Genomic DNA, 10,587 nt, shown 5'->3' with positions numbered 1-10,587 from the left:
TAAATATACTGTTGGGTAGTTTAATCGATGTAAAAGACCTTATTTTCGTAGTGCTGCTGTCCTGTGAGGGGAAAAAAAAGAGAAAATTTAGTACTTCTAATTTGTAAGAGTATACTTAAATGTATAAAAAATGAAAGTTATCCCATGGCACACTGAAGCATTGAAATCAATAATTAAACACTGCATCGTCAGTGTTGGTATTGTATCAGATATTTGCACTTTATTACATATGTGTTTTGTTTGTATATATAATGGCCACATCATGGGCAACTTTTACAGGTTATATAACGTTTATTGTAGCTATAGTGTGCTGTTTTTCTTGTTTAATATTGGCCAAAATCTTATGATATAAATGATGAAGCATGATATGCACAGGATATATAGAACATACAAAATGTAGATTGACTAGATGGCAAATAGCCTACTTCTCCGGTCTTCAAACACAAAAATATTAGCCCTTAAAGACAGTGTTTGAGTAAAGAAAATGCTGTACTATTCAAACGTCAGTTATTTATTTACCCTTGCACTGCAAAAATCAGAGCTCTCTCTCCTCCAGGCTGTGCGCAGCTTGTAACGTGAATCTGAATGGAGGCGGGTGAAGCTATGAGGTTTCACTGACAATTTGAGGATCCAATGCCGTTACAAAGTTTTATTATTGGTTAAGTATTTGTAAAAACCCTCTGATTTAAAATAATAATAATTTATAGAGATATCAATTTTTCATGGTACACATGGGCTAGGGTATGGCAACTGCCATATTCTGCCATACGGAAACGCCGCCCCTGCAGCTATAGTGTGGCCTAAGTGAGGGCTGCCCGTGCAGGGCCAGCAAAGGGGCCAGCATTTTGCCATTGAACAAAATCTCAGAGGCCCTGCGCTAGCAGCCCACTGGGGGCCCTTTAGGCTAGCACTGAAACCAGTTTAATCTGCGCTCTTGACCAAAATGCAGCATTTTATATTTGATATAAGTAGAAGGAAATTCAACGTTGAAGTCTATTCTCACTAACTTTCTTTTTATTTTGAACTGAAACCGGGCAGACCCATGCTAATAAATATGCACCACAAGCTCAGTTAACATAGACTCAAGATCGCAGTGTAATAATCAAATTAGCCATATTTGCTGATATAAAGGAGTGCAGTGGTTTAAGACTGACAACCAGAAGGTTGTTCAAATGAGTTAATGAAGAGTCATGTCAGTGTCACCTTCGTTTCCCTGAAGGGTACTTAAAAGTCATTTCAGATAAGAAGTGTTTACTGAATGACTTTAGGTTATGCAACTGTATCTCAACACTAGATGGCATAAGAGGCTTATATGCCTCTAATCTGCTGTGCTGAGAGAATGTAACTCAATTAAAAAGTCATTTTGCTGCTAAACAGATTGCATTCATGATTCTAGAATGGAGCTGAAACTCATCATGGATCTAAATTGAAAATATGCAGAATTATAAATAATTATCTATCTATCTATTTATCTATCTATCTATCTATCTATCTATCTGTCTGTCTGTCTGTCTGTCTGTCTGTCTGTCTGTGTCTGTCTGTCTGGTATGTGTGAGAGTGCGCGCACGTGCGTGAGTGAGTGTGTGACGTTCCTCCAGTCTGTCGTAGGGAATCCCGCTTCACTCCCGTCATTCGGTATAGTTAAACTTCCAAGACCGTGAATCAATTACGGGCGCGCGCGCTCGGTGGACTCGTCCGTCAGTCTTCTTCCGTTCACGCTCAAACCGGGGCCGTGACGTCATCGCAGCGAGGGTCTCCGGATCTCAGGTGTATCCCGGAGCTGTCTGTCTCTCTATCAGTCGGCTTATATCAGGAATAACGCGGCGGACCGCGCGTCTCCAGCGACATGGGAAAGACTCGAGCGCTGATCCTGCTGTGCGCCGCTGTAGGTGAGTTTCCTGCGGGAACATCTGAACTGCAATTGTATCAAAGAAATGACAAACCCTCTGCGTAAGGCTTGCGTCTGTTGTATTTGACAAGTAGCAGTGTTCCTGTCAGAAACACGAAAGTGTTTTGCTAGGTTACCTAAAATATGTTTCACGTGGTTATTAGATTTGCATGATATTTACAGTAAATACCTTAAAGGAAATAAATATATAGTGATCTATAGTATAGATTTACATAATAAATTAGATCTAACTACATCTCTGAATCATTATAGATTTGTTCTGCCATTATTTCTTTATATTATTAAATTTGCATGGTCAAAATTTACACTAAATTCTTCAAGGGAAGTTTAGTATATGCATATTGAAGTAGCCTATAGTTTAGATTTCCATATTAAATGAACTCTAACTATAATCATTATATAATTATTATCCCTTGATTTCTGACTATTTTTAAATTTGCATTGTGAAATTTGCAGGTATATTAAATGAGATCTCTATAAAGTGAGAATGCCTAGGCAACTATTGGAAATATATGTTTTTTTTTTTTTTTTTTTTTGATTTTTTAAAAGTTTATTTATTTCAATTAACAGTAATGGGTTTTTTAATGATGTTAGTTTTATTTTTATTTTTAGTTAACTATAATAACCCTGCACTTAGGATATGGCATGGAATGGCATGTAAACTTATACTCTTTAATATAATAATTGTAATTTGAATCAAAAAGTGTTTCACAGCCTTTGACAGTTCCTCAAATAACATTTTATTTATGATTTCTGTAGAAAACCATCAATGTACTGGTGCTTTAAAGAAGCAAGAAGAAACCAAAACACTGATCAGAGATCTGAAGAACCTGTTAAGAAACTCCAAGAACTTTTAACCTTCAAAGAGCCAATTGGTTTTTGATACGTTTTTTAAACCTAAATACTGCAACACTTGAAGGGCAATTATTTTTACAGGAACCTGGCATAAAGTATCTGCTTTGCATATTACATGAGACCTAAACAAACCTCTAAATTATTATAGAAATCTTGTCTTGATTAAAAGATTTACATGGTCAAAATGTATAGTGTCTAAATTAAAAATGTTGCCTGCAAAGTTTTTTTAATTTATAATTGTGTACAGTGTGAGATGCTGACATATTTGGGTTTTATGCATGCGTGTATTTGTATATTCTCATGTGCACCTGTGCACTGTAAACAAACTTCAAAACAGACCAGAATATATCACCTTTCCTCTCTTTTCTTGCTATTCTGTATTCATTTATCACATAGACCTGTGACTTAAAAGCTAAAAAAAAAACAAAAACAAAAAAAACACTTGATTTATTTTAAATATAGTGCAAAAGAGAATAAATTAGTATATGGTGAAAATAACAATGCTTTAAAGCACACATTTCTCCTGTGTCTTCCCCAGTTTTGAAGTTGCTCAGTAGGTGCCTACCGCTGAAAGCATGTCAGTCTGTGTTACAGGAGCTCTCCTGTAAGAAAGGAATATTTTAAGATAGTCTTTTTTAATTTAGTGTCATTTGCAATTCTAGTGGAGTGAGAGTGACAGAGTTATCATTAGCATGGTGCTTCATTTGCATTTGTGTTCTTTTTTTGTATGAAAGTGCATGTGTGCTTTGAAGATAATCCTCATAATCCCATTGTAAAGTGCCATACACCAAACAGCACTTGTGCTTATGAAACTCAGGAATCAGGTTAAATATTTAGATGTTATGGTTAAGTTATGTGACATCATATGTCACATAATTAGTGATGATTCGTCGCTTTTCACCTTCCAGACAATTTTAAATGCACTGGTGACATTTGAATCAGTGAATTCAATTAAATTAAATTCAAGTTTATTTGTAGAGCTTTTCACGATAAAAATCGTTGTAAAGCAAAAAATTACGCTTCTACAATATATTTAATAGCTTATCAGTGGTGACTGTCAGTTAATGTACATATGGCAGAAATGTAAAGACAAATCAATTAAAGATGTAATCAAACAGACAATGAACACTATTAACAGCAATTATTATATGTTACAATCAAACTTATAGCAAAATTTGGTAGCTCTGTATGTTGTTTTAGGGTTGGCATCATCTGAGGTCCTCTGAGGTGTTGGCATCATCTCTTCTCAGGTCTTCTGGATCCAGACTGAATCTTGTGTAAATCCTAGTTACCAGGGGATGTCAATCCCATGGCAAAAACAGAGAAACAAATAGAGACATAGTTAGCATAGCAGCTGTTCCAACCAAGCAAAATTGATTTGTTTAACCCAAGCTAAAGAATAATAATGTGCATTTGATCAGATATAACTGCAGTCCAAAATTATGAGATGCATTATTTAAATGCTTGTCCAAAGAGATATGTCTTTAATCTAGATTTAAACAGAGAGAGTGTGTCTGAACCCCGAACATTATCAAGAAGGCTATTCCAAAGTTTGGGTGCCAAATGTGTAAAAGCTCTACCTCCTTTAGTGGACTTTGCTATCCTAGGTACTACCAAAAGTCCAGAGTTTTGCGACCTTAGGGAGCGTGATGGATTGTAGTGTGGTAGAAGACTAGTCAGGTATACACAGGAGCTAAATTATTAAGGGCCTTATAGGCAAGTAATAATATTTTGTAACTGATACAGAACTTAATAGGTAGCCAGTAGAGACTGTAAAATTGGGGTAATAGTATCATATTTTCTTGACCTGGTAAGGACACTAGCTGCTGCATTTAGGACTACCTGTAGCTTGTTTATTGAAGATGCAGGACAACCACCTAGTAGTGCATTACAATAGTCCAGTCTAGAGGTCATGAATGCATGAACTAGCTTTTCTGCATCAGAAACAGGTAAAAGGTTCGTAGCTTGGTGATGTTTCTAAGATGGAAGAATGCTGTTTTTGTAACATGGGAAATATGATTTTCAAAAGACAAGTTGCTGTCCAATATAACACCCAGATTTTTGACTGTAGAGGAAGTAACAGTACATCCGTCTAGTTGCAAATTGTAATCCAAGGGATTCTGTGTAATGTTTTTTGGTCCAATAAGTAATATCTCTGTTTTATCTGAATTTAATAGGAGAATATTATTGGTATTTTGGTATTTTAATTTTTTAACACACTCTGTTAGCTTAGATAATTTAGAAGATTCATCTGGTCTCAATGAGAGATATAGTTGAGTATCATCAGCATAACAGTGGAAACTAAACCCGTAATTTCTAATAATATTACCAAGGGGCAACAATTATATTGAAAATAGCAGAGGACCTAGGACAGATCCTTGTGGCACTCCATACTTTACTGGTGATAATTGAGATGACTCCCCATTTTAAATAAACAAAGGGGTAGCGATCAGACAGGTAGGATCTAAACCATCTTAAGGCCTGCCCTTGAATACCCACATAGTTTTTTAATCAATCTATGAGTATGTCATTATCTATGGTGTCGAACGCAGCACTAAGATCAAGTTAAACTAGCAATGAGATGAAGCCTTGGTCTGACGCAAGGAGAAAGTAATTTGTTATTTTAGTGCAGTTTCTGTGCTATGATGGGCCCTGAAACCTGATTGAAATTCTTCATAGAGATTATTTTTGGCAGGAAGGAGCACAACTGAGTAGACACAATTTTTTTCTAAAATTTTAGACATAAACAGAAGATTTGAAATGGGTCTGTAATTTTACAGTTCATTAGGATCTAGTTGTGGTTTCTTAATAAGAGGCTTAATAACTGCCAGCTTGAATGGTTTTGGGACGTGACCTAAAGATAATGACGAGTTGATTATATTGATAAGTGGTTCTTCTGCTGCAGGTAACAACTCTTTCAGTAATTTGTTAGGTACAGGATCTAATAAACATGTTGTTTGTTTAGATGCAGTGATAAGTTTATTTAGGTCTTCCTGTCCTATAGTTGTAAAGCACTGCAGTTTTTCTTTGGGTGCGATGAATGAAGCTGAAGTATTAGACACTGTAGAATCTACATTTGTTATCGTATTTCTTATGATATCTATTTAATCAGTGAAGAAATTCATAAAGTCATTAGTATTAAACTGTGAGGGAATATTTAAATTGGGTGGCGTCTGGTTATTTGAAAATATTGCCACTGTGCTAGATAAAAACCTTGGATTGTTTTGGTTATTTTCTAAGAGTTTGTGGATATGCTCTGTCCTTTTAGAGCTTGTCTATAGCTATAGACATACTGTTTTTCCATGTAATTTAAAACCTTCCAAGTTAATTTTTCTCTATTTGCGCTCAAGATTATGAGTTTCTTTCTTGAGAGAGTGGGTATTACTGTTGTACCATGGCGCAGTACTCTAACCTTTTTCAATTTGACGGGGGCAACAGCTTCTAATGTATTAGGGAAGATAGTGCCCATATTGCTAGTTATTTCGTCTAGTTCATGTAAATTTATGGGGACACAGACCAGTTGAGATAAATCAGGCAGGTAATTTGTGAATCTATCTTCAGTGGTTGGAACAATAGTTCTTCCTGGATGATAACACAGAGCCATATAGTTAATACACAGCATGCACTATACGAGGAAATGGTCAGTAACATCATCACTTTGATGTACAATATCTATATCAGTAAGATCGATTCCACGCGATATAATTAAATCTAGCGTATAATTAAAACAATGAGTGTGTCCGGTGACATTTTGCTTGATTCCAAAAGAGTTTATTAGGTCAGTAAACACAAGTCCTAATGCATAATTTGTATTATCAACGTGAATGTTAAAATCTCGTATTAGCGCTTTATCAACAGTAATCATAGTTCTGAGAGGAAATCTGCAAATTCTTTTAGGATACGGCCCTGGTGGTCTATACACAGTAGCCAGAGCAAGAGATACGATGGATTTCTTTTGCATATCTGACAGTGTTACATTCAGGAGAAGTATTTCAAATGAGTTAAACCTGTATCCTGTTTTCTGAGTAACATCAGAGAAGCCCAAACCAGGGCCATTCATTTTAATATACTGTATATAATATACTATATATAATAATTTATATAATTCTGTTAAATATTTATTTGTATTTTTTTGTATTGAAATCTAAAGAACAATATAAGTGAATTTGTTATTAAAAAATTAAAATAATAAATATTTAAATTTGTTTAATTTTAAAATTGTATACATTTTAATACATTAATATAATATTAATTTAAATGAATGTAATTTAAGTTAATTTACCATTAATCTTAATTAATGTTAAATTAATATTAATTAATTTAATAGATTAATTTAAAATGTACTTTGGGCCCACCAAAGCCCTCTATTTCTGGCCCTTCATATTAAAAAGTCCTCTGATCTAAATGAACTGATTTTATACATGTTGAAATTATTAATATAGCTTAATCACCTAAATACATTCATTTATACCAACAAAAGTTTTTATGGGTTAAATCGGGTTGAAATAGCTCTTTATGGTAACAATTACAGGTTACCACTTTTTCTAGTGTGTATAAAATCATAATAAACCAAAATATAAGAGTAAATTGTCCTGTTTCATATGGAAATCAATAAAGCAGTGTTGTGTTTGTGTTTTAGGTTTATGCCACTGCAGGTCGGTGACGGTGTCCGGGGGGGCCCTGCTCCGGGTCGAGGGCCAGCCGCTGTCCATTCGCTGTGATGTATCAGAGTACGAGGGCCCGAGGGAGCAGGATTTTGAATGGACCGTAACACGAGGGACAGAAACCATCAAAGTGATCTCGACGTTTGATGATCGTTTCACAGACCGCTCTCTTCAGGACCGCATACAGAGCGATGACATTAGTGTGTCACGACTAGCAGACAATGCCGTTGAACTAAGAATTCAGGAGGCTCGAGTTAGTGACAGCGCCATCTACCACTGCAGTACTCCGAGCACAGACTCGGTCATTAGTGGAAACTATGAAGCAGATGTCCAGCTACAAGGTCAGTATATGCTGTTTTAAATACTTAAAAGTTACCTGGTGTAAAACATTTGCAAACAAATAAATAATAAAATTAGGTTTAATACAAACTAATGCAACTAAGTATTGTTTTTCAAGGTAATGAATCAAAATTTGAGACAGAAAGACTAGACTGCAAACAGTGTTACTTCGGGGCATTTACACCTTTTTCAACTAAAAACTGATACTTTTTATTGTCTCTGTGTGAACTAGTAAAATGCACATTTGTAAAAATGGTGACATCATGCGTATGGGTATTACATGTTGGCATAGTGTTTCTTTACATAGTGACATTGTCAACTACTGGCCTGGCAAACATAATACAGTGTTTTTAGTAATTTTCACGGATCTGTGTAAACGAGGATCATTTTGACAGTGTTGTCACCTGTATGTGAGACTTTTCAAAAACGCAAAGAAAAAACTTTTTTTGTTTTCAGTGCATCATTGTCATGTAAATGTACCCTCAGTATCACTTAGATGCTATTATAGTTTTTATAAATTTTTCATATTTATAGGTTATTATATTTTATTTCCTTTATTTTATATTTTTTATTATTTTAATTTTTTGTCATTTCGTTGTTTTTATCACTTTTAGTAGTTTTTGTATTTAAATATGTCTATAATGTTTTTATTACTATTATTATTATTATTTATTTTATTTTTTTTTTTCATGTTTTTCACTTCAGTTAATGTTTATTTTTTAAATTCTAAAAAATATTCTAAACATCTGGAACTATGTAAAAATGCTTAAATCAACTTATATTTAATTGAGAATTTTTTTTAAAAATATTAAACCTTGTTTTTTTGAAAAAAAAAAAGTGGATTTACAAAACAAGTTAAAAATATATGTCAGTGGGGCAAGAAAAATTTTCTTAAATATAGATGCAAGCAACAATTACCAGGCTTCAAGTGCTTTAAGGCCTTTTAGGCTCTATGCTTTTAAAGTCTAGGCCAACCCAAAATGTATGGCTGACACTAAAACACATCCATGATGGAGAATACTCTAACAGAGACACACACACAGAAATGAAAAGGTTAAATGATATTAAAACTCATTAAGAATGCTTAAACACACACACACACACACACACACACACACACACACACACACATACATGCACACACATTTTATTATAGACATAGATATTTGAAATTAATGTGGTGACAAAATGCTTACTGAACATCTCATCTTTATAACACTATTTTTATATTTCATTGTAATCATAATGTTGCATAATTGCAAAAACTGATTATTCAGTAGAAATGAAGTGGTAAACTTTGATAAAATGTGATGTGTAATGTTATAATAGTGATTTTATAATGTATAAATATGAATCCAAAAGCAAAACCTGTGAAAAGTACTATATTAGGAAGTCAAATGAGCATATTAGTGACCCTCTGCTGCCATTTAGTAGTTATAATTGTAATTGCAGGGCATTTAGCACAGGAATATTCTCTTTTTAACCTTTATAACTATTATTGTGCCAATTTTTGCCGGATCTCCATAAAATTTTGCATGCTTGTTTAGAATAATATGATGAATGAGTTTAAGTAGTTTTGTGAAGTTTTGAGTTGACTTTAAGGATTTATAGGCTTTTGGGTACACTAGTTCAAGACCATATTTTAAATGACCCTGTTATAGCTATCAAAATGCAAAATAGTTTTTTTTTTTTTTTTTTTTTTTTTTTTTAATAATTATTGACATAGAGAGTCCAGAAAATGTCAAATGTAAAAACCTAAGGTAAAAATGTAAAAAACCTAATGTAAAAATGTAAAAACCTAGTTTGCAAAAGTAGTCTTTTTAAATAATCTTAAATATTAAATGAACAATTTGATTGACAGCAGTGGTTCTAGAGGCAAAGTTGTTCGGAATGAGGAGATCTATCATATGATATGAAGATCTAGTGTATGTGTGAATAGTGGATATATTAACATTTTTGAAGGTCATGTATCATAGATATATTGTGTTTTTGAAGCTTTTTTAAGTGTTATAGTGCCACCTATTGTCTGATCTCCATAAATCTTTGCATGCTTGTTTAGGATCATCTGTCACATGTTCTCACTTTGTTTCGTGAAGTTTTCCGTTTTAGTTTAGGATTTATAGACTTTTGGGTATATTTGGACATGCCCCTTTTCTAAACAACCCCGTTATAGCTACCTAAAAGGTAGAAATTTAAACATTTTATATATATAATTATTGATCTAGAGAGTCCAGAGAATTGTGCTGCAGTGTTTATATTGTTAAGCGAAAAACCTAGGACTAGTTTGCAAAAGTAGGTTTTTACATAATTGAGAATATTTAATGAACATTTTGATTGACGGTAGTGATTCTTAAGGCAAAGTTGCTCAGTATGAGGAGATCTATTAAATTATATGAATATGGTGTGGATGTGTAAAACACCTTTGTATTACAGAGGCATAAAACTTGTTAGCACCAGCTAGTGGCTGATTTCTTTCAAAATTCTTACAGACCTCTAGGGCCTTGAGTTAAACATGACCACTGAGTTTTGTTCTGATTGGCCTCCGTTAACCTTGTGTAATAGGTACTCAAATTACATTGGCTGATGGCAGCCATGTTTTTTGAGATATGAGAATGTCCTCATAACATTTTGTGGCATTTTGGACAAAGACACGGCATACCCATTTTCAAGTTGACCTGACTAAAGGGTACATGTAGTTCTAGCCATTTTTATGTTTTTTTTTTCCATGTTATAGTGCCACCAAGTGGCCAACCTCCGTGTTTATTTTTACTGTGACCTCAGAATGAGTTTTACTATGGAGCCCCGCACATGACATGCAAG

The 10,587-nt window shown here is 34.0% G+C and overlaps 1 protein-coding gene across 1 annotated transcript in view; it reads left to right on the top strand.

The window, feature by feature from the left end:
* Positions 1-1,533: 1,533 nt before the first annotated feature.
* The window catches only part of ptgfrnb (prostaglandin F2 receptor inhibitor b), a 59,916-nt gene continuing 50,862 nt past the window's right edge, over positions 1,534-10,587 (top strand). The window contains exons 1-2 of the mRNA XM_042746076.1: positions 1,534-1,889; positions 7,404-7,769. Of these exons, the coding sequence (XP_042602010.1) occupies positions 1,847-1,889; positions 7,404-7,769 (409 nt within the window). The 5' untranslated portion in view covers positions 1,534-1,846. The remainder of the gene's footprint in view (positions 1,890-7,403; positions 7,770-10,587) is intronic.

The sequence above is a fragment of the Cyprinus carpio genome, chromosome A1 (genome assembly GCF_018340385.1).
Source record: "Cyprinus carpio isolate SPL01 chromosome A1, ASM1834038v1, whole genome shotgun sequence".
Classification (NCBI taxonomy): domain Eukaryota; kingdom Metazoa; phylum Chordata; class Actinopteri; order Cypriniformes; family Cyprinidae; genus Cyprinus; species Cyprinus carpio.
The sequence above is the reverse complement of the archived record's forward strand: the minus strand, read 5'-3'. Positions and strand labels throughout refer to the sequence as shown.